At 50.6% G+C, this 24,215-nt stretch overlaps 2 protein-coding genes across 16 annotated transcripts in view; one reads left to right on the top strand and one right to left on the bottom strand.

The window, feature by feature from the left end:
- Positions 1-4,180, top strand: part of Camsap1 (calmodulin regulated spectrin associated protein 1) — a 55,686-nt gene extending 51,506 nt beyond the window's left edge. For all 3 annotated transcript variants that reach the window (XM_051184876.1, XM_051184875.1, XM_051184874.1), the window contains 2 exons: positions 88-206; positions 2,389-4,180. In XM_051184876.1, coding sequence (XP_051040833.1) covers positions 88-206; positions 2,389-2,691 — 422 coding nt within the window. In that variant the 3' untranslated portion in view covers positions 2,692-4,180. The remainder of the gene's footprint in view (positions 1-87; positions 207-2,388) is intronic.
- A 12,097-nt stretch (positions 4,181-16,277) lies between these two features.
- Kcnt1 (potassium sodium-activated channel subfamily T member 1) overlaps positions 16,278-24,215 on the bottom strand; it is a 56,298-nt gene continuing 48,360 nt past the window's right edge. For 8 of the 13 annotated variants that reach the window (XM_051184869.1, XM_051184870.1, XM_051184873.1 and 5 more), the window contains 8 exons: positions 23,211-23,312; positions 22,872-22,955; positions 22,630-22,755; positions 22,254-22,274; positions 21,164-21,494; positions 19,817-19,879; positions 16,595-16,682; positions 16,278-16,466 (listed from right to left, as the gene is read on the bottom strand). In XM_051184869.1, coding sequence (XP_051040826.1) covers positions 16,346-16,466; positions 16,595-16,682; positions 19,817-19,879; positions 21,164-21,494; positions 22,254-22,274; positions 22,630-22,755; positions 22,872-22,955; positions 23,211-23,312 — 936 coding nt within the window. In that variant the 3' untranslated portion in view covers positions 16,278-16,345. Of the gene's footprint in view, positions 16,467-16,594; positions 16,683-19,816; positions 19,880-21,163; positions 21,495-22,253; positions 22,275-22,629; positions 22,756-22,871; positions 23,042-23,210; positions 23,313-24,215 lie in introns of those variants that run through there. The other 5 variants (XM_051184871.1, XM_051184867.1, XM_051184861.1 and 2 more) reach the window with 3 other exon arrangements.

Genomic DNA, 24,215 nt, shown 5'->3' with positions numbered 1-24,215 from the left:
CTGTATTTACTTTTGAGAAAAGTGTTCTCTTCTGTGTGTATTTGGCCTTTGTTACTAATTTTGCAAATCTTGGTCCGGTTTTCTTAGGTCCTAAACTCTTTAAGGAGCCCAGTAGCAAATCAAACAAACCAATTATTCACAATGCCATCTCCCATTGCTGTCTGGCTGGAAAAGTGAATGAACCTCACAAGAATTCAATATTGGAGGCAAGTGTCAAATTGAAAGGTGCTTGTAGATTATACAGTCTATTAGCCCTTGGTGTTTGCTCAGAGCAAGGTATGTTCTCTTTCTGTTATTTAAACTACCCTGATACTGAGTATCCATGGAGTCTTTTCCTCCTGATTACCAGGGAGTAAAGGGTGTGTCCTGAGGCCTGAACACAGAGTTCCTATAGGGACAGGGCTTGGGGACCCTTACAGAGGAAGGAATTTTGAAAGGTGGAGAGAGGTGGAGCTTTAATTCATTAAAAAGTCAATTCATGGTTTCATGTGGGACAAAGCTAAATGTAAGGCTTTCCAGTTGGGGAAGAGGACACTTCTGTGTGTGGGCCATGAGAGAGCCAGGACGAGGGTCCAGTGCCCACATTCCTGTGGGGGAATGTATGGGTATGTTGTTTGTGGTGGGACTTTTTTGCTGTCGTTGTTGTTTTTGACCCTAGCAGTGGAAACCAGAGCCTTATGCTTGCATAGTCAACACATACCCTGCTATTAAGCACACCCTTCACTCTAGAGTAGATGAGATGCTTTTAAATGAAGAACAAGTATAACTTAAAAGTTGGGTCAGGTGAGATATGGCTTGTCTTTACTGTGTTGGTTGTCACCTTCCCTGAGGCTTCTGTGTCTATATATAGTAGCTCAGGCCTATAACCTCAGCACTTAAGAGCCTGAGCCAGAAGGGTTACTGTGATTTTGAGGCTATCCTGGACAGTAGTATTAGGCTTTGTCTTAACAAATGAACAAGTTAGTAGCCTTAACAAATACAAGGATCCAGAAGGTAGTGAGAAAGTGAGGGTCAGACTTAGGGTTTGACATGCTTCAGTCTGGGTGGTGAGAGGGAGGGCCCACATCTGCACAGTGAATGCTTACAGAGTGTGGAATCCATGTCTGATGGGAATCAGACCTTCACACTCACCTTTCAAGTCTGTGGCTGTCTTCTTGATTGACTCACAGGGCTGTCATGGACTCCATCGTTGGTTATTCTTCCTTGGATAGGAGCCAACTCACTGTACCTGTTCTCCCTGGGCCACTGCACACTGTTCACCAATATCCACACAGCAGACAGCTGGCTGAGACTGCAAAGCTCCCAGTAAGAGTTCAGGAGCCCAGCCAGACTGTTAGCATAGAAAGTTTTACTGGAAGATTGCATCCATGTTCACAGGTGTGAACATCTATTCGCACACATTGTTCAGCAAGCCTGGTATCAATATCATCATTCATTATGTGGTGGTGGTTCTTTTGCTGTTCCACAATGGTTGTGGTGGTGCACACCTTTAATTCCAACACTTGGGATGCAGGTGGATCTCTGAGTTCAAGGCCAGGCTGGTCTACAGGACAGTCAGGGATACATGAGAAACCCTGTCTTGGGGGGGGGGGTGCAAAAAAGCCAGGTTTCAGATCACAAAATCCACCCTTTGAAAACCATAACTCGGTGGGTTTTAGTATATTGAGTGGAACAGTGCAACTACTGATCTGCATCCTGTCTCCTTGGATTCCCCTGTTCTGGACTTTGCATATAGTCGTAGAATATTTGGCTTTTGGGGACTAGTGAAATGGCTCAGTAGGTAAAAGCACTTGGTGTGCAAACCAGGTGATCTGAGATTGATTTGCAGATTCCATGGTCAAAGGAAAGAAGAGACTCCTGAAAGGTGTACTCTGACTCTGACCTTCACAAGTGTAACATGCTCGCACACACACACGTACACACGTACACACACATACACAGCCAATAGGAATCACTGGGCCATATGAAAACTCTGTGTCCACAGTGTGTAGAATAGCTGGAATCCTTCCTTGCGGACTACAGCATTGCACACCTGCCCTTACAGTCTTTTATTTTAGACATTCTAGAGGGCAGGAAGTGATGCTCTCTTGGTTTTGATTTGCATTTCTCCAGTGTAATGCTGTGAAGCATCTTCTGTTGTAATTCTTTAGTTTGCCTCAGCAGCTTGTTCTCCTTGCTTGCTTAGACTGGTAAAATGTCGTCAGCAACCGATGCTCTATCAAGTTGCCAACCATACTTTTTAAAGTATAGAGGCTGTGCTGGACCTATTTAGAAGTGTGTGCTATTGGACACTTACTGCTTTGGAATAATACCTACCCATTGGACAATTATGGTGACCTGGGCTATAAGAGTGTCATTCAGTGTTTCTTATCTCTCCCCACTCCCCAGGAGCTGGAGAAGTGTGATGCCAACCACTACATCATTCTGTTCCGAGATGCTGGATGCCAGTTCAGGGCGCTTTACTGCTACCAGCCTGACACTGAAGAAATCTACAAACTCACTGGCACTGGGCCAAAGAGCATCACCAAGAAGATGATTGACAAACTGTATAAATACAGCTCAGACCGAAAGCAGTTTAACTTGATCCCAGCCAAGACCATGTCTGTCAGCGTGGATGCACTCACAATCCATAACCACTTGTGGCAGCCCAAGAGGCCCACAGTGCCAAAGAAGACCCAGACTCGTAAGTGACTATGGCAGCCAGGACTGAGAGGATGTGCTGGCAGGATCCTTATTTATTATTTCCATCCCTTTGGTACGAAGTGTGAGGAGCCACGGACAGTGTTTACAGAGGTTCCTACAGAACAGAGCAGACCCTCTCACCCCTGCACACATGGACGCTGGGCACGGAGCATACAGGAATGAGTGCTGTGCTTTCCTGGGCACGGCTACTGTGGCCCTGCTGACCCCTGACATCCCCAGAATAAGGGACATCATGGAGTGAGGCCTGGGCTGTGGACCCCCTCACTTGAAGTTCTTCAGGATAAGTTAAATGTGATCTGCTCTCTGGCCTCCCCTCACCCACCCCTTTGCACATTGCCTGATGCCCCACGTTGGCCAGCTGTAATTGTGCGTGATATAGGGCCGAGGCTCACTCTCGGGTCAGGGTGTTTGAATGTCTTCATAAAAGGAGTTCGTATGGGAAATCTTTTTCATTTTAGAAATTGTATGATATTTATTGACTGTGTCTACTGCCAACCTTTATATCCAGTTCTAAGATTTCTGAAAAAAAAAAAAAAATATCCTGTTCCTTGCTGCTCAGAAAAAGTTTACTGAAAATGCCAGTTCACTAAAAGCACTGAAATCAGCAAAGTTTGTCCTCTGCTAAAATGACGTTTACATATTTGGAGTGATTATTTCTGCCACACAGTTGGGAGGGTTGTGGGGTACTGCTAGCTGATGGTGGCCTCGCTGGAAGCAGGCAGCCTAAGCCGGCTGTAGCCGCCACTGGTTAGGTCTGGGGAATATGCTGATTTGTTCACTTTAATAAAAGCAGATTTTGGTATAGTAGCGTACTTTCCACGCTTTGGCCGCCGGTTCCTTCGTGGTGTTGTGATGTCCTGGTTTGCCTACCAGAGTTCTTGCTTCTGGAGGAACAGCATGCTCTGTGGGGTGTGCACTCTCAGGTGAGGTTGCTAATTCTTTTTTGTTGCCTCTTTCAAAACTTGGTGGTTATTTGCATTTATTTCAGAATGGTGTAGCTGCTTCAGGCCCTTTTCCCGTGTCCCTGTGGTGGCTGACTCCATCAGAGCAGACATGCCCAGCCATAGATCAGTGTGGGAAGACCCTGGAGCCTCTTTTAGTTTTGCACATTTCTTTTTTGAGAGTGTTACTTGAATCTGTCTGAACTGTAGGAGAGAACTGAAGGTAATAGAGGAAACTTAGACAAGTGTTAACACTGGCAGTGCCAGGTAGACAGAGGAAAAGAGGAGCATGGGATGGAAAGTAGAGGGTGTGAGGTTGACAGCTTCCTCTTCCCTTGCGACCGTGTGTCCAGTCAGGCGTGGTACTGTGCTGTATGAGCATTAAAGTCTGTGACTGCCTGCCACCAGCTGTGTGTCCGCCGCCCCCCGCCCCTCCCCCCTCCGTGTCTTCATTTCTCACTGTGCACTTGATGTTACCATATTTATTTTAAGAAAGCACTAAAATGTAATAAAGTAATGAGCTGGCTTTCTGTTAACTGTGTGTGTGGTTGTCACAACTCCGTCTGCTGACAGTGTCCCCAGCTAGCTCCTGGCTTCTGAGCAGCTGCATATGACTTCCGTGTTGCCTTGGGATTTGATTATTTTTCATGAAGAGTTGGAAGACCTGGCAGTTGCTGTCTAGGCTGTGTGACTTGACAGTTAAGGGGAACCCTGCCTTCTGAGTGCCATGGCACAGCAGTGGTTTTTATTAGGATGGTTCAGGTCCAGGACTTCGTGGTGGTGATCTGGGGCCTCCTGGCCGCAGCCTGCTGTGTTTATACACACTGCACTGAGTCCTTCCGTGTGTGGGGACCGTGCCTGACCAGCTGTGCTGGGAAGGCTACCCACATTACATAGCCTCTCAGGTCTCCAGCAGCATGAAGACAAGATGCTCTCCTGGTTTATAATGGGACTTTGTGCAGAAAGTGTCAGGTGATTAAGTCCATGATGACTCATGTGGCGCATTCCTTGGAAACGACAGATCTGAGGAGCACAGGATGGTTGGTATTAAAAAAAGCTTCTCAGAAATAGATGTGCAGACACATGGAGAGGTGAGGGGCCTGTGAATGTGTACATGTGTGCACACAAGCAATTGCAGGCATCCGTGTGTGTGGACATGGGACATACCTGTATGTGGATATGGGAGTATGTGCACATAGGTGTGTGTAGGTGGCTTGTGTATACACATGTCTACATGTGTGTATGCATGCCAAAGATTACTATTTCTAGTGTGACCTTTTGACCTGATGGTCTAAGTGTATTCCTGTAATGTAATCTCTAGTCAGATTTTTCAGGCCTAGACTTCTTCAGGCAATATTAAAAAGTGACATAACATAAAATTTACTTCTGGATTGTTTGGAACTATGATTTTTATTTGGAAGAAGAAAGTATTAAAATAAATTTTTTTTTCTGTTGAAAGTTAATAAACTTGGGTGCACCTTTACAGAGGTCTTGGCGACCTGAGCCTATCTGTGGTTTCATTTTATGGTTGGTTACCTATGTTCTATACCATGTGTGGAAAGCTAGCGCTGTCTCCAGTGTTGTGGCTGTGGCCAAGGTAACAGCCCTAGCTGGGAAGCAGCCATACCCAGTATCCTCTCATTTCTCACTGATTCCTTTGCAATAAGTTTGTACCTTGCAGGCACAGGGTCTTTCCTGGTATCTGGGGTGCACTCTGGGGCATTTCTGTATCTAGTATTGTTGATGTTCTATGCTTTGTGTTGCTGTGATAAATGAAAATCATGATAAATAAAAACCACAACCAAATACAACTTGGGGAAGAAAGGGTTTATTTGGCTTACAGATTACAGCCCACCATTGAGGATGCCAAGGCAGGAACTGAAGCAGGGACGATGGGGTAACACTCCTTACTAGCTTGTTCTGCTGCCCTTCTTACACGGGGGGGGGGGGGGGCGCTCCTACATCAGTTAGCAGGCGAGAAAGTGCCACACAGATGTGTCCACAGGCCAGTCTGATGGAGGCAGTTCCTCAGTGGGGATTTTCTCCTCCCAGGTTATTTCTAGTTTTATGTTGGCAAAAACTGTGACAACACACACACTGTGTGTTCCCGGTATCTTCTGGTGCCACTGTGTGTCCATTTGAAGGCTGTGTTATGGGCATGGTTAGGAATTTCAGAGCTGTGACAAAAGCTTCCGTGACAAAAACCTTGGGCTCCCTAATGTATCTTAGTGTGTGGATGATAGGTTCCTCCCCTGGTCCCTCATCCTCATACTGTTTGCCAGGTTGTGGCCTGGGAAAGCGTTGGCAATAGCTAGCAACCAGGATCTTTACCCATCCAAGGTCTCTGAGTGTTGTTTGCTTTCCCTAATCACTCCCTGAGTAGTAAGGAGCTACATAGCAAAGCCTGAGTGATGGAGATGAGTGTGTGAGCCCAGGCTGTGCTCCGCTAATGGCGCACACCAGAGTAGTGTTTCTTCACAGTTAAGATGGGTAGTACAAACCTAGCAGCAGTATGGTACATCTTTCCCGTGAGAAGGGAGACCCAAGTCAGCCTTGTTCTGAAAGCTGTTGCCCAAGGAAAGGTCCTGTTCACATGCAAGATTCAGAGTCAGGTACCTGTCCCCACACTAAGACAAGATGTATAGTATCCCAGGTTTGTGTCCTCCTGGCTGGAAATGATCCTGTCTTGTTTACATAGGGTATAGGGAGAATGAAACTATTATGCTGTAAGCAGCACAGCGTTTGTTGAGGTTTCTTGCATTATATGAACCTGTGGGAGTTCTGTGCAGCCACTGGCACTAGTTCTAGAAGGCCACAAAGCTGGCCCTGAGAATGTGGCCCTGTGTTTGATGTTGTGTGGGGTCAGGGGTCAGCCAAGCTCCAGTGTCTAGAGCTTGGCATTCTGTGTGGTTATTTTCAGTTGAACTGACACAGCCATTGTTTTCAAAAGACATGTTGATTTTGCTCTCTATTCTGGGCCTGTAGTTCGTGGTAGACCTTTCTAAAGGGAGTGGAGCCCTTGGCAATGCTGTGTGCATTCTCACGAGGTGCTCTCTGGAACCCTCACCTTTGTCACCAGGGTTCCCCTTTACCTTACTCCTGGGTTATGTTCAGTAGTAAAAGTTGTATTCAGGCTTAGGTGCCTAACTGCCCACTCACACCGGTCTCCTTCCCTGCCATTGGCGCAGTTCTGAGGTTGTGATAAAAGTTTGTGGTGCCGGGAATGGTTAGGTGCTGCTGTTTCACAGTGACACTTGACACTTAAGCCATTTTTTTCCCTTCGTGTTTCTTCAAGGCAAGTGATTGTTTGGCTCACGAGCATGCCTGTTTCCTGTTTCTTGTCCCAGGAGAGCAGACCCTGGCAGGAACAGTACTCTGGGCAGACATAGTCTCTGCTGGCTAATGTGGGTCCTGTCCCTATTCTGGGATTCATGGTTCTAGGCTTGGCATCAGATGAGGGTGCCATTTGCTACTGCTCTGGGATTGTCCCATCCATCCCCTGTACCTGGTGGTCATCACTCAGCTCAACTTTAAAACATGAACAGTCCCAGCTGCTTGCCTCTGTACTGGGTACAGGGGTCCTTCAGGGAGGCTATAGGTTTCAACATCACGCATCTCCTGGGAGAGCAGAAAGCATGCCCTCAGCGGCTTCAAATACCAGGCATTATGGGAACAGTGAAGTCACAGAGAGTACTTTACTAATGCCATTTGTGGACCTGCTGTGGTGTGGACATGGGTATGGGGCTCTCACTGGGATGGTAGCTCTGCTCTATGGGACCGGCAGTCTGTAGAAATATCCTTCCTGCAGAGATCCCAGAGCTAGTGGACTGACGTCACAGTGTTTGTGGGTGTGAGTGCTCACGTGTGAATGGGAGTGGGTGCAAGTGTGTGCATTTTGCATATGAATGTGTACATGTGAGTGAATGCATGTGTGTGCTCGAGAGCATGCATGAGTGTGTGCAAGTGTGCATGTGCATGGTGTGTGTGTGTGTGTGTGTGTGTGTGTGTGTGTGTGTGTGTGAGCTTGTGTGTATGCATGTGTAGGACTGGAGGGGCCCTTCCAGGATAGTCTGCCCTCTGCCCAAGCTCATGCACAGCTGTCTGTTCTGTCTCCTTCCCCACAGCTGCAGTCCTATTCATGTGTCTGGCATATTTTGCCTAGAGCTACAGAAGTAGTTAGGAGGTCCACCTCTGGGTATCTGGGGGCAAAGGAGAGTCCCCTTGAACCAGGTGGTCTTGGTGCCATCTAGGCCCACCTGTTCTCATGGGTGCCCACCCTTTCAGAAACACTGCAGGGCACCTTCTTTTTTTGGAGTGATTTTCCTTGCCCCACCCAGATCGTAACAGCAACTATTGAATGACCAGCCCAATTTCCAGGTGGTAGTTATGAGTCACCTGACAGTGTCGGGTCCTTTGGAAGACCAGCGACCTCTTATTTCTCTCACCAGCCCCTGGGGTTTACTTTAAGGAATGGCATTTGTTGAATGTTATAGGCACAGGCCAGAGCACGTAGGTGAAAGCTGAACCCTTCACCTCTGCCTTCCTCAGTTGGTATTCTTCCTTGGACTGTCTCTGATGCCACCCAGGATGCCACGTGAGCAAGCTTTGCCACTATGCACCAGCACTAAGTTGGCACTTCACAGCCAAACCCTGCCTATGGGTAGGGTGGAGATATATGGTGGATACCCCAAAATGAAATTCTGAGAGATTTGAGGCCTGATGTGCAGTCCTTCAGGTGGTATAGTAGAGAGGAGAGGGTGCTTCTCAGACCCAGGGAGGCTCCTGGGGAAGCAGGAAGGGAGGAGCCATTGCCCTCTGGCTTCCTGGTGAGAAAAACCTAGAGATTTCACAGGAGGGTCTCACAAGTTCTGTTCCTGCTGCATGGGCCTATGGGCCTAGCTGACCGTGCTGGTTCACAGTGGGCTCCTAGGAGTCCTGGAGGGTTCAGGCTTTGGACCATCATGGAGAGCTGTCATTTGTTCAGCCATGTGTTCATCAAGACTGCTCCTCTCCTGTGAGATTCCAGTTTCCTTGGTGCTTTTTCACTCAGTTTTTATCAGGTAGTTCTTACTGACTCAAAGGAGTTCTTCAGAGGGCAGAGGCAGGAGCTGTCCATTGTATGCACTGCAGATAGGGCAAGCTGTGACTTTCTAGAAACTTTTAGATGAGGTCTCAATATAAGGCTCTTCCTGACCTGAAACTCACAGTGTACACCAGATGGCTTCAAAAGAACAGACCTGCCTTTTTGTGTTAGGGTTAAAGGCATGCACCACCACAATAATGTGTCAGTCGAGTGGTGGTGACACACACCTTTAATCTCAGCACTCAGGAGGCAGAGACAGGTGGATCTTTGTGAGTTTGAAGCTGGCCTGTTTTACAAAGTGAGTTCTACTTTTATGAGAGTAGAACTCTCAAAACCAAACTCTCATCACCAATCTTACACAGCAAATGCTTTTATCCATTGGTTTATCCCAAACTGTCTATTGTTTGATGGCCACATGGTCTTCGGCCCTTGACAGGCATTTCTGGCCACGTGAAATTGACCATATTTCTATCTCTTCATTTGTTAGTTGTACTTTTTTTTTTTTGTCTTGTAAGCTGTCTATACAAGTTTTTGCCTATTTCATTATTTTTTGCTAATTGATTTGGCTTTTCCCTTTTCATGTGGTCTTGTGATAAATAATTCTTAAGATTTCTAGGGCCACATTAATAACTTTTTGTTATTAGTGTTGAGAATCCCCTACTGTCTGGCAGTGGTGGTGTACGCCTTTAATCCCAGCACTTGGGAGGCAGGGGCAGGTGGATCTCTGTGAGTTTGAGGCCAGCCTGGTCTACAGAGTGAGTTTCAGGACAGCCAAGGCTGTTATAGAGAAACCCTGTCTGGGGTGGTGGTGGTGGTGGGCAACCTTTCCTCTCTGCTCTAGGATCATGGGGACTTTTAAAGTGATCTCTAAGCATTCTTGCTTTTGGTTTGTTGGTTTCTTGCCTGTCATACACCTGGGGTTGGCTTTGGGCTGGGGACAGTGTAAGAGTCTGTCTGTTTGCTGCTCTGTGACTTTGTTCCTCTTCCCCTGGGCCCTTCGTCTGTGGGTAGATGGGTGAGGACCCCATCCAGAGCGTTATGCTTGGTACAGAGGAATTGAAGCCCGGAGGTAATGAAGCTCTTCAGAAGGCTGTAAGATGATGGTGCCTGAGTCTTCCAGGCAAGCAGGGCCAGCGCCTTCAGCTGGGCTTACTGTGAGAGTGCTGGGGATCTTATCTGTAATCCCTGTCTCCCGTTAATAGCATCCGATGTAGGCATCATACAAATGCAAAACACTTGCCTGTCTAACTTGTCATGAGCAATCTTGCTCAACTCTAATTCTTGCAGTTGATAGATGTAGTTGAACTCTGTTAACATTTGGTGAAAGGAATTTTTCTTGTTATTTTTTGTCCCTGTTCTACAGTCCTCGGGGCTTTGGTTGTCTTTGCCAGGTGTAGCTCCTACCCGCAGCTGCCTGGCAGAGGTGCTGGACATCCTTCTCCATCTGTCGGGGTGTTCCTCTCTTAGTGGGCCAGAGTTAGGCTAAGTTTATTTAATTTAGAAACAATCTTATTTTACATATCAATCCCAGTTCCTTCTCCCTCCCATGACCCCACTGAACCCCCATCCCACCCACATCCACTACCCAGGGAGAGTGAGGCCTTCCATGGGGGATCATCAAAGAGTTAGGTTAGGTTTTTTTACAGGATACATTTTCTCCCACTGAACTGCTGGTGAGTCTTTTCTTACTTTCCTTCTTCCTAGTGTTTAGGCAATCCTGTTTTCCTAGCATGAATGAACCCAGTTCTATCCTTTCTACCCATCATCAGATCTGGTTTGCAGACTTTTTGTAACATTTATGCTGAGAGCGAGCTGAGTTCTGTAACTGCAGCTCCAGGAGCATTTGATCTCAGGCTTCTTCTAGCACTTGCATTCCTGCACAACACCCCCCTCCTACCCCCCCCACCTCCCCAACACACACCTTATAGCAGAGTTGGCGTTGCACAGCCCTGAAGGCTAGAGGCCTGAGATAAGTAGGGGTGTCAGGACCAGCTCCTATGGCCACTTTCCTTAGCTTGCAGACAGTTTCTATGCTGCGTCCCTCTGTATCTGTCGACTACCTAGAGCCATCAGTGACATGGGTTTGGGCCCCATGACCTTGGGGACCCTCTTAAAATCTTAACACCAAACCAAGTCATATTCTAAAGTTCTGGGGCTTGGGTCTGAAATAGGAGTTTGGGGTATGTTTTACCATGGTAGATGCCATCTCAGCAAGACTTCTACTTGAAGAGTTGACCTCACATGATTTTCATCCCATTTTTGTATGGTGAAATACTGGAAACTGCCCAAAGAACACAGTAGTATGCATTAGATATAAAACACAGCTTCACGACGTGAGCACTCTGGAGACTAAGGCAGGTGATAAGTTCACAGCCAGCCTGGGCTACATATTGTGACCCTGAGGTGTATAGGTGAGCAACCAGGGAGGCCCCTGTGGTTGCAGGCAGAGCAGGTGATAGACAAGATGTTGGCTCCTACAGGAGCAGAGAGCTTGGTCCAAAATGACAGCTACCTGGGTTGGTGATTGCCCTATTATACTTCAGTGGTTCATGCATAACACAGGGATCACAAAGCTTGTTGACTGTCCAGTTACCTACTAGTCTGGGCCTGATAAGATGAAGTGTCAAGATCAGATATATGAAGCAGATTTACTAACTGCAGAGGACAACAGGAATCAGAATTCTCTATGTTAAACCAGTGTGGGAGGATGCAGTCCTCAGTTGAGGACTATTGGAAGGCAGCCCTTATTTGATGTCTGGACACTGGCACAACAGGACTCACTGGGCTTCAAAGTGCTGAAGAACACCAATGTCTAGGGACAGAAGCGGGGCTGGCATTCCTGACTGCCCCTGAATGTCTCATGCTTCAACCCCAGTGTGTGCTAGGGTGGGGATTTCTGTGGAGTTATGTTTTATGTTTATGAAAGTTTGCTGCATGTGTAGATTGCAACACATACCCACAGAGGTCAAAGAGGGCATTGTATCTTCTGGAACTGGAGTTGTAGATGGATGTGAACTGCCGGGTAGGTACTATGACCAAACCTGGATCTTCAGGCAACCTTCCTCCACCCACCCCACCTCACCCCCTTCTTTCTTTACATGGTCTAATGTAGTCCATGATGGTCTGGTACTTGCTGTGTATACCAGGCTGACCTCTCTTTCTTGAATCCTGGGGTCAAAGGTATATGCCACTATAACTGGCTTGTGTCTTCATTGTGCCATAGTGGGTAAGATTCCATCTTCTCACATACTTGGGAAACTTAAATGTTTTTCAGGTGAAGTGTTTGTAGGGAGATAGGGCAGTGCCTCCAGCTAAGTAAGGCCCCCTGAGAACGGCTGAGCCAGCTTCTACAGGTTACCAGTGCACCATTTGCTTGTGCCAATGCTATGTGCTGATTGTGTTGGGTCCAGGGCCCTGGCTAGGCCTCTCTTGGTTGCTAGGATTCCACCTGAGGAGAGTGGGCAGAGCAGGGACTACAAATGCTGCTTTGTGGGGAGGGGTAGGGCGGAGGGCTGTCCTTTATCTTCAAGATGGAGAGTCAGTGTAGGTGCCACCCAGAGGTATCATTACCCTAGCAGTCTAACCTGGTGGGATGATGGAAGTTCTAAGAAGTTTACTTTCAAAGTCCAGGCTTGTGCCTTGCTGCTGAGCTCTTATCATGGGCCTGTGCCTGTTTCCCTGGTAAAGGACTGCTCACTTGCCCCACAGTCTTTGAGAGCTTCCCCGAGTCTGAGGTAAGAGTGCCTTCACCCATGCAAAAGACAAGGCCATGGTCCTGTTTTGCATCCCACTTAGTGGACTTGTGCTTCAGGCTGAGGCTGGGAATGGACAGCAGCTCCAGTGCCTGCTGTCTCCTGGACCACTGCCAACTGTTTAGGACATGTCTATTGAATCATGAAGGTGTGTAGAGCTGGATGCTCCCACTTGAAGGAAAAGCAGGCCCTAGGCCAGGGAAGCATGGGGGTGTGTCTGGTTGCAAGGGATCTGAACAAAAGATAGGGGTGTGGCTTGCTGTGTGTACAACTGCGCACCCCTGGCAGGCACCTTTTAGGCATAGCCAGAGTTGCCCTCGAAAAGCTTCATGGCATGGACAATGACTCTCCCTAGGGCTCTGGGCCAGGGTTGAAGCTATTTGTCTAGAAGGCAGGTTTCACCCGCAGCTCAAGGCTAGAGCATTGCGGATTCCGTGTGAGCTGCAGTTGCTTTGGGAAGCTACACTGCAGGGCCCGGAGCAGACAGGCACCTGCTTCTGCAGACACAGGCCCAGGCTGGAGGGACTGCGCTAGGATATAAGCAATGCTTAGAACCTCCCAGCCTAGGGCTGCACAACTTCTGACTGTGTTTGAGTTTAGACTGCTGCTGTTCCAACCCCAGGGTTCTAATTGAGCCCCCTAGGTCCCAGGTCCTGTGTGTGGTAAGGCTAGGGACTGAGGCCTTGGACTCCAGTGTGAGCACAGCCTGCAGTTCTATCGGGTTCCCTACATACCTGCCACTGTATAGCACCTTCCAGAACACTGCACCTACAACCACCTCTTTCTCACTGGCCTGGTTATTTGAAAAGTACTGAAACTCTGAAGATGTACAAGACTCACTGGGCATGATGGTGCACTCGGGAGGCAGAGGCAGGCAGATATCTATGAGTTTGAGGCCAGCCTGGTCTACAGAGTGAGTGCCAGGATGATCAGGGTTATACAGAGAAACCACTTGTACCCCCTTCCCTCCAACTGTGACAAAAAAAATGACCTTTGAGGTCATTAAGATGTGACTCCATGGTGCCAGTGAGGTGAGGGGTCAGAATGGTGGGGTAAGAGCATGATGGGGCTCAGTATGGTGTGGGTGTTCTGGCAGAGAGAGAGAGTCACACACCCTCAGGAACCTGTCTTGAGATGCCTCACAGCAGGAGTATGTGGGGTGGGCAGAGTAAGGGACCTGGGAGATGTGTCATGTCATGCTTTCATGCCTCCGTCTTGCTTTCTGTCCATTGTGGACCTGTCTTGTCATTGGCCGGCTAAAGCTACCCTCAGTGTGGCAGATGTATAGTTGGATTGGTGTTACCCCCACGTGCAACTGTTTTATCCTTGCCTAAGTCTCCATCTCTGCCCCTCCTCCTCTTCTGTACTAAGCGCTTAGGCAATGACTTATCCCTTCCTATGCCTGTCACTGCACATCTTTAAATAGATGCTGCTGAGACGACCTAGAACCTGCAGCAAACACTTATGCATTGCACAGGCTCCCAGCTCAACCCCCTCACCGTGGAACTGCTGCCAGCCCCGGCCCCTCACAGCACTGCTGTTACTGCTTTACTTAACCATAGGCTACAGTACCTGAGGCACTTGGTACTTTACTATTCTGAGCAGTTTTTGGTTAGGAATGAAGACAAGAAAAGGCTTCTTGCTAATTTTGTATACTTTGAAAATTCTGGTGCAATGTTTATTCTAGTTCCTGGGCCGAGATAGATGCTTTCCATTTGGAACAAGTGTTTCATGAGAGCCTTTAAGGCCAGCAGGGTGTGAGGGCTGGGAGAATTGATGGGATCCAAGGATGACTGGGGACAGGGTTCCTGCAAAGACAGAATGTCATCCAAGCCTGGAGATGAAGGCAACAGAAGCTATGGAAGGTTCCAGGTGTGCAGGTGGCTTTTTTATTGAGCTGGTGTCTGATATCTCACAGCACACAAATCCTCCTGGACCAAGTGCCAGTCCCAGGGCTAGCATCTTTAGGAGCTAGCTTAAGGCTGGGCTAAAGTATCTGCCTATAGCTGTAGGAAGACAATCCCCCCGCCACACACACGGAGAGACTGGAAATGTGTTTCCATGGTTCAGGTGCACAGGAGAGTGAACCCGACCTAAGTGTGGGTCAGGTGGCAGCTCTTCCTGCATGGGCTTGAAGACCATAGCCCCATCCAGAGGAAGACCAGCATGACTCTCCTGTGTCTCCTGCTACAGAGTGATGGCCACTGATAGACCCTAGCCTAGGGTAAACCACCTGCTTCTCTACCTAGGCACCAGAACTTCATCCCTGAGTCTTTACAGCTAACTCTGTTCCATAACACCTCACCAAAACTCATGCATACTTTCTGAGCAAGTGGGTCTCAGCCAGGCAAGCAGTGGGGGTAAGAGGCAGGTCCCAAACAGGTAAGGCTGGGTTTGCAGGCAGGCCCCGGGGAAGGGGAGGCTTAGTCTTGGGCATCCTATCAGGCAGGTTACAGCAGCTGCCTCACCCCTTACCACCTGCCCAAGCTTCCATCTGCTCTGCCTGGGCTCTTTGGTCCATCCCTTCGCCCCAGCCTTTCAGGACACCCAAAAAGCACAGAGAGGTTTGCATACTCACATTAAGGGCACCTTCCTCCCCAGAGTGGGGCGAGGATGGATTTCCAGGAGTTTGGGGCCTTAGGTTGAGTTGTTTCTACCTCAGGGGCATGCTGGACCATAGGGGAGGCTGGTTGTCAGCTCGCCAGGATGTCCTCTTCTGGGCATCACCCTCTTACTCATACACATTGGGGCAGCTGCCCAGACCCAGCCACCCATAGCCACAGAGGATTTATTCCTGTTTTGAGAAGGTCATGCTGGCCATGAGGTCATGAGTCTGTGAAGTCTGGGGAGAGAAGTACATGAGGCAGGTCTAACCCTAAAACAGGTGAGCCTCAATATCTTCCAGACCCATGCATGCCTGCAGGATATATCCGTTTTAACAGACGGTCCCAGTTCTGACCATACAAACCATAAACAAGAATGAAGTCAGCTGCGTGGAGCAATCTCTGGAGACCTGAGGCATGGCCAGAGCCCAGAGCTAATTGTGCTTCTCAGATCAGGTGTTCAGAGACAAGACTGCTTTGAGTGTGTGAAATGGTCCATGGAGACACATTGTTTGTCAATACTGTGTCCCCAACTGCCATGGCTGGGAAGCTCAAGTGTGAGAGTTGGAAACAGCATCTGACCTCCATAGCCACAACTGCAGAACTCCCTGCACAGCTATGACCCTCTGCAGGACTCCTAGGGGATCCATTGGCAGCCCCTCTTCTGCTCTCCTCCTAAAGGGCACAGCACCTTTACTGGTTGGCCCTTTGTCTGGTTCTAGGGAGAGGCAACCCATAGGCCCTGGTGTAGCCTCAGAGCCATGCACCATGCTGAAGCTCTGATCAGAACAGCACATGGGTGGCTAGAGAACACAGCTGGCTTCCATGCAGAGGAAGTCCCCCCGGTCCATATGGGACTCCCCAGTTCCAGGTCTTTCCTTCTCGCACACCCCAGCACCCCTTCAGAAATTTCTGAGTGAAGCCATGCAAGATGGTGGGAGCCAGGGTAGTGTCCAGTCCCTGCTCTGATCCTTCTCTGCTGCTAGCTTGGCCAGACCCAAGTCACGAGTTGTGGTACAGTTATGTAAAGAGATGCAAGTCACACGTATTTGTAAAAACAGGTTAAAAAGTGCCTTCTGTCAGCTTCCAGAGTGGTCCAGTGGTCTCATAACTGGCCCCATTGAGAGGATTTCCTTTCTGGGGGCAAGTGTTGCAGCCACTGTATAGTCATAGTGCAGCCTGCTCAGTCCAGGCCAGTGTGTGACAATGCTCCCTCCGTGTTATGTGTCTGTCTGTCCATCCCAGCAGATGTGTGTCATCTGCTCAGAGCTGTGTCTCATCACGGGTCTCAGGATTACAGGATGAGAGCTTGTTGCTGCAGCTGCTCTTCCGACTCTGGGAGCTGCTGCTCACATGGGCCAGGGGGTCGGAGCGGATGAGGTACCTGCAGAAGAAGATACCAAGGAAGGTTCTGGAATGACAAGCCAGGTAGCCAGCCACACCAGACCTGTGCCAACTGTGGGACCTGGAGCCCGATGCCCGATGCCGGGAGGGCCAGTACTTTGTACTCACACAATGTCGTTGGGCTCCAGCCTCGTGTCTGGTGGGGGGTTGATAAGCACATAGGAAAGGGTGTTCTGGTGATGATCGTTCATCTCATCTGCAAAGGACATAATGCAGGCATTACCCAACCCCACCCTGCACAGCTCTGCTGGGCCCCAGGGAGCTAAGGGAGCTAATTCTGGCCATATACTGACTGGTCCTTCCTGATACCTGTCCTCAACTCCTGCCTGCACTGGACAGGGCTCAGCCAAAGGGAACAGCAGAACACTGGCTCCCACTCTCCAGGACAGATTGGGCAGATTGCTCAGCAGACAGCCAACCATAGACGACATCTCACCAGTGGGGAGGTAGGGGTGTTGACTGAGCAGAGGCATGAGCACACCTGTGCATGCCTGCTTCCTACAAATCTGTATGGCCAGGTGTACACATACCTGCACAACACCTGTGTGTACTTGTGCGCAACTGTGCATGCCTTTACTGCGTACATAACTGTGTACACTTATACATACACCTATATATACCCACATTTGCAGTCACCTGTGCATACCCCTACGTATGTGCACCTGCACATACATCTGTGTGTACCCATAAACACTACTGGTCACCTGCACATATGACACATCCACATTCCTATAATACCCACATGCACAGCCATACAACTCCACACACACCACCTGCCCCATACCTACATACCTCACCCTCCTGAAGGGCTCTGCAGGTGCACTGGCCCTGGGACTGGACAGGCCACCGCTAATCCCTATACCTTGTACTCACTGATCTGACCTGAGAACAGTGTCATTCCCTCCTGCTTGCAGGGCTGTGTGTTACTGTTCCTCCAGGGAGACCAGTGGTGGCCCCAGTGTGACCATGGAATGCGACCCGTGGGACTGTGGGTGCTTCTGGAGAAGTAGCCAGTTATATCATTGATAGCTGTTTGACCAGCAGGGCACCATGGTGACCTACAGTGCTGGCAATGGCCTTGAACTTGCTGGCCTCAGTTTACCTGCTTCAGGTTTAGAGGTACCTCTGGACTCCAAGGACACAAAATGAAGGTGACTTGGGGCGGGGCATCCTTCTACCCGGCCCCTTCCATTTGTGTCTATCCTTTGTCATGCTAGACATAGGTGACTCCTCTATAAAACTGAGGAAGCTGCCAAGCAGCCAACCGGGCCAGGGTAGGGCATGCCTTGTCTCTCAGAGCTGTAGCCCCAAGATGAGGGAATATGGCATGGAATGCTTCTGTGAAGTGGGGGTGCCTGTACCTCAAACAGTCTGCACCTGGGGTAGCTCAAATGGAGCCAATACCTCTGTCTACTTTTGCAGGGCAGGATGGTGGGCCACTCTTCATATATGCCCCATGAGCATCAGTTTGTGCTTTTTTCCCATGGTGTGGCTCATGCTGGAAGCCAAGTGGAAGGGGTGTTATTCTGGGACCAAGTCCCTCATGCATCTCTGGCTGGGATGGGCAGTGCAGGGACAGCAGGGAGTGTGCAGGAGCAGGGGTATCCAGTCATGCTCACAACACTCCAGACCATAGCTACGGGTATGTATCTGTCAGGGCCACCAGGTGGTCGGGCCAGAAGTCCTGGTTGTGAAAGGAAGCTCCTGGATCCTGGGCTACTGTTGTCCTTCTCCCAGGGCAGATCTGGGAATGTCTGAGATGACCAAAGCCTATGGTGGGGGTGGGCAAGACTAAGCCTTGCTTTGTGCTTCTGTGTTGCTAAGCTGAGGAGACCATGCCAAATTCCAGCTACCATGCCGGATTGGGGCTAGGGTCAGTTTTGCGGTACTGTCTCCAACTGCTTGGCCCGGGAGAGCAAGCCAGCTGCCTTGAGGTAGCCTTGGCATCCACATGCTTGGTAAAGGTAGAGAGCAGGGACAGGAATAGGGACATGGGCAAGTTGACTTGAATGCACTTCTAGAATGGAAACTCAACAGGTTAGGCCTCTGTAGCAGCTCTGCCTTCCCTCACCTTCTCTCACCTCCCCCAGCTGAGTACCTCCCGGACCTAAGCCCTGGGCAGCTACGCCCATTTCCCTATGTAGCCAGAGCTTCCTAACCTGAGCCTCAGCTTGCTCAACTCAGAACCAGAACAACAGGGCTGTGCTCTTTCTCCTGTCTCCTATGCACACCGAGCCCCCGGGTACAGTCCCACACTGGGTGATGCCCTTTATGAGCAGGTTGTGACACTCTGGCCACACATCCTGACACCACTCCATGCTGCATGTAGGGTACTGTGAGTCCTGGTTGCCAAGTTCCAGCATATTTTCCCCAGTGAGCACACAGGTGATGCTCAGTGAGCACATAACAGCACCCCGTGATCCTGCAGGAGCTGCCCAAGCCCTCACCTGCCCACCTTTGCCTAGGAGCCACACAGGAAGCAGATGTAGCTGGGTGCAGGGTATGCTTGGTTCGTGGAAGTCTCCAGGCCCAGTTCAGAACCTCAAGTGGCCAGCAGAGGGCCCAGCTTCCATGACTGCTATTATGAGTGGCAGGATGAGGAAAACCACAGCCCAGGAGATGCCAACACTTCGCTTCTGTGGCTGCCCATGCCATCCTTGCAAAAAAGGACCCAGCTAAATTGACATCTACTTGGGCCCAAACACCCCTAAAGCTCCCAGAAGACCTGTTTGGAGGGGGAGGCACTGAAGGCTGTGGCGTAGCCTTTGCTCTGCTTTGACAGGTCTCCGTATGTGGTAGCTCCTTGGAGGAGGTGCTCAGCAGCTTTAAAGCAGATGAGAAGTGACTACTAGGTCAGCTTTATCTCGGGCATGGAGAAAAAGCCTTCTCTGGAAGCCCTGAGTCTACTTGGCTTGGGTAGTCCACACCTGCCTATGCCTTGGCACAGAGTACAACCCTAATTTCTATCCTCTTGCCTGGCAGGAGGCTCATTAAGACACACAGGGACTTTGGGCATCTCATGGGACTAGCCCGAGAGGCCAGCTGTTGCTGGAATGGCCTGTTGCCTACTCAGGGCAAAGTTAGGTGGCATGGCACATCCTAACAACAGAGGTGGGTGAAATATTTGGGGTTAAGCCCTGGAGCCAGGGTGGACACCATCATCTGGGTTCCCAGAATAAACCAAGGAGGAAGACAGAAGGTCTGAGAACCAACCCTCTGTGGACACACAAAGCCCTCTCCTCTCTCCTGGTCATTGTCTGGCCCAGCCAAGGTGACAAAGGGTTGGCACATCCCCTGTGTGGTGGCCGGTACCCACTGGAGCAGAATTACCTTGCAAATATCCCAGGTTTACCCGATTCATCACATCACTGGCTGTTAAATTTGCTACGTCCTCTATGGAACACATAGGAGAGGCACAGACAGAAACAGAGAGAGAGACAGGTCAGCAAGCAGTGGCGGGGTGGGCACGCTGGCACAGCAGAATGGGTGCAGGGCAGCGGCCGGCTGCACGCAGACACCGTCCATGCTGGACAGTGGTGGCCAGCACCAGCCGCCTCAGAAGCAAGTCAATTGCCAAAGGGAACCTGATCCTTCTGTCAAGCACTGGCATGTAGGGGGTTTGCAGAGGCTGAGGGACACACAGGGAAGGTGCCAGTTCTAAGCTTGGTCACATGGGCTGAACTTTGCCTCTACTCGTATTTGCCATGGCTCATGCTGAGCTTCGGTGGCTACGTCCCTGGAACAGTGGGTTACCCAGGCAGGGCTACTGAGGGGATCATTAAATATAAGGAATTGTGTGCACACGGCTGGGAAAGGCTCTGGGATGGTCATGCTATTCTCAAAATCCTGGTCTCAGTCTTCCCTGGGCCTACCCCTTAGTAAAGAGTAGCTCTGCCTTGTGAATATGCCCAGAACACCCAATATGCATGGCCAGCACACGGCCCAGCCCCAGTGACCGCTGGGCAGCTCCTCTACTTGGGGAAGTCTTTAGGGCCCCATCTCAGGTGATGGCAGACATCACAATGTAGGCTGGGCCTCAGCAATGGCTAAGTATTGAGACGCTAAAAGAGTGGTGGGGAGGCACAGGCCAGAATAGAGATCTTGGCCTTTGACCTTTGGCCTCATCAGCAGAGGCAGCCTGGTTGAAGTCACAGATGCTACCCAAAAATGGCACAAAGAGAGGGTGGTTCCAGAAGACTCTTGGCATGGATGTTCCCCTAGGATGGAGTCTAAAGCATTAGAATGTGGTGATGGTCTTGGGGAGGGCAGTGGGATGGACAGAGGAATGTGTAGGCATTCTTGTTCCCGATGACTGTGCCCTACCTTATCCCTGGCAGGGAGCTGCCAGCTCCTTGTCTCTCACGTCTCTCATGAAACAGGAAGACTGGACTTGTACCCCTAATGAAGGCCATGAGCTTTGGGGGAGCTGGCTTGGCTCTCCACGCTACTCTTTCTCTAGGTCCAGTCCCTTACTTTCTGCTGGGAAAATTGAGGCTCCAGAGTGGCAGAGGTGAGCCAGTTTGTGGGTTATTCGGCATCTTGTCCATTCTGGGTGGGTGTAAGACACTCCTCAGTCCTCTGAGCAGGCCTGAGTGACCATTGTGCCCATGCCTGCTGAGATTCCCCTCAGCTGCTCTACTGTGACCCAACCTGTCCTGCCTCACTGCCTGCCCTTACCATAGCCAGTGGTGGGCAGTCCCAGGTGCTTCATCCGGTTCTTGACCAGCTCTGAGAGCTCCTGGCGCTCAGAGCGCCGGTAGAGGCTGAGCCGCTGCTGTGTGATCCACTCAGTGGCTGCAGACGCCTTCCCCGCCTGCTTGTTGCTCTTGCGACTCAACTTGCGGGCCCACTGCAGGCTCTTGCGGCGCAGTAGTGGGTGCTCCGCTGGGTCCGTGCTGCCCCCGTGTCGGCCATGGGTGCTGCCACTGCCAGGGGCAGCCCGTGTGCCCCAGGGCCCCTTGGCCTCCCGAGTGTCCTCGCAGTCCTCCATGTTCACCGAGATCTGGGACTGGGCAGGCAGGAGGGGCTGTGGGCTGGGGCCCCTTGTGCCTTGAGGTGTCAGGAAGGATATGGGCTCTGGACCCACAGTGTGAATGCCACCCTTCTCCAGGCCAGAAGGACTACGGGGTCCTGCATTCCCACATGTACCCCAGTCTGCCTGGCCTCCTAGACCTGTTCAAAGTCTGATCCGGGATGGAGCCAGTGTCCCCAGGAAGAGGATCCTTAGCCTCTCCAGGCCATCGCATCTGGTCTGGTTGGTCCCTCTGGCCTGGCATATCCTGGCTCTGCGCTAGCATTGGGGCCCTTGTCTATACCAGTTTCCCCATATACAGGTGGGGCAGGGCCCCCCATCAAACAAACCTGGGAGTCAGTGAGTGGGCATGTGAGGTGCTGGGGAAAATGTGGGGACCCCATTAGGCAATACCTTAGAGAGACTGAGGGGATAATGAGGGTGTGGGGTCAGACCAGCCCATAGGGGACCTGCCACTCTGGAGGCTACAGTGGGACTTGCTGATGGCGCATGGAGCTGGGCTGGAATGAGGGGTACACATGATGTGGGTAAACCCATGGGCAATTTCCACCTGCCTCAGTTTCCCCATTTATAGGAGAATGGTAACTGATGAGAGCCAACCCCCTCCCCCAAAGCCCAGTGGGTCAACACCTTTTCATTTCCTGCACGCTTCCCACGGGCATGACCAAGGTAGGGGAAATCTCCATGAGGCACAGGTGAAGCAGAAACTCCACTTGGGGCCTGGGGGGTGCTCACCTGGGCTCTGAGGTCATGGGGCTGTAAAGGAAACCAAGAGCTATGTGGGACCCGTGGGTGTGTTTGCCCCTACCCAGTGCATCTTAGCCTGTAAGTTCACACAGAGCATGCAGGGGGCAGGATGGTAGGTGGATATGCCACCCACACGGATAGACTAGCTGCACCAGGCCGCCCCTGATACCCTCTCTACAAAGTCCCCTGGAGGTCTGGGATGCTACCCAAGGTCACCGTTCTCCCCAGAGTAGCAGTTGCCCTCATTGGAGGCATGTGTTTTGGACACTGAACCTGCCTGGAAGGAGCCTCTAGCAAACATCAGGCACATACAGATCCCCAGAGCCAACTGTAAGTAAGGCTTAATACAGCAACGGGGATGTACCTCAGAGGAGAAGACATGGCACTCGGTCCTGTAGATGCCAATGGGGATCTCAGCACTGGAGGAGCAGAGTTTCTGGAAGAGGCGGCCATAAGTACGGATCCACAGGTCATCCTCGGTTACCTTCATCTGCAATAAGAGGGAAGCCCTAAGCTGAGAAGGGCTGCAGGCAGTGCCCAGAGCCCCAGAACTGCAGTGACCCAAGCAGGATGCCAGCTTGTGTCATATACTTGGCTTTCACTTACAGCACAGAGGTAGCCAGAGCCTGGTGTGGTGTCTAGGCCCAACAGCAGCCTGGTGATGGTGATCATGTAGTCCTTCACGAAGGACTGTGGGGCAGCAGGGCCACGTGAGGCAGATGCTCCAGCCTCAGCACACTCAGAAGCCACCTGCCTGCCAGCCCAGCACGTGAGGTCTAAAAAGGACCAGGACCCAAGACCCCCAGAGTGGTACCAGGGTATCCCTGAGGACAGTGAGACCTGCTGCTCCAGCAGGGTTGGGTCTCAGGGAATCTGGGGAGGGCTGTCCAGAGCAATGGGACCAGATCTCAGACCCCACCCACCTCCCTCCACATCCCAGCTGACCTGGTAGAGGAGTGTATCCAACATGCTGATACTAAACACTCGGCCAGCAGCAAATGGCAGGCGGAACATGAAAGCCAGGTTGGAGCCATTCTCCCGTTCTCGCTGCAGAAAAGGGATCCTCAGATGGCACATGGGATCGTGGGTGGCCATAAGAAAAGATATGTACGTAGGGTGTGTCCACGTGTGGTATGTATATGCGTATCTATGTACATGTATGTGTGGTATGTGGATGCAAGCATTTTATGTGCATGTGTGTAATATGTACATGGTATGTGTACATGGATGTGTGTTTGTGCATACACCAACAGACTTTTGGCCAGTAGGCCTGAATATCCAGCTGCATCTCCCCAGAGACACTCAGGGCCAGAGCCTAGGGAGAGTTTGGGGCTCTGAGAGGAAAGTGGGACCCAGGACCTGTGAGATACGTTCCTGGATTTGGAACTTAGGGCCTTGCACACACTGGGCAGGCATGCTATACTGAGCCACACCCTTAGCGTGGGATTGTCAATAATCTGAACGATTTGATCTTGAATCACATTTTGTGATTCTGGCACTGGAGCATGTTAGCGGAGGGATAAGCATGCATGTTGCTGCTCACTGCCCTTTTCACAGGCACGAAGCTTCAGGCATTGGATCTGATGGCTCACAGTGTGAGTTTTTTGGGATACACCATCACAGATATAGTGGCTCAGAACTTTGTTTCAAGGCTCTGAAGTCTGAAGTCTAATGTGGGCTCTCAGTGGCTGAAGTTAGGGTCAGCTGGGCCTTGTGCCCTTTGGAGGCTCTGCAGAATCATTTCCCCCACCGTATCCAGCTCCCAGGGACGCCCAGAGTCCTTGGCCTGTGGCCTCTTCCTGTCTCTGATGTCCTGCCTGTCATGTCCCCTTCTGATTATGTGGGGCCACTGTCAGCATTGAGGACCATTTCCCATCTCAAGTTCCTTAGCATGGTCCTATCTGCCAAGTCCCTGTGCCTGGAAGGGGCTATTCGTGGACTTAGGAATGA

Source organism: Phodopus roborovskii, unplaced genomic scaffold (assembly GCF_943737965.1).
Source record: "Phodopus roborovskii unplaced genomic scaffold, PHOROB, whole genome shotgun sequence".
In the NCBI taxonomy this organism is placed as follows: Eukaryota; Metazoa; Chordata; class Mammalia; order Rodentia; family Cricetidae; genus Phodopus; species Phodopus roborovskii.
The sequence above is the reverse complement of the archived record's forward strand: the minus strand, read 5'-3'. Positions and strand labels throughout refer to the sequence as shown.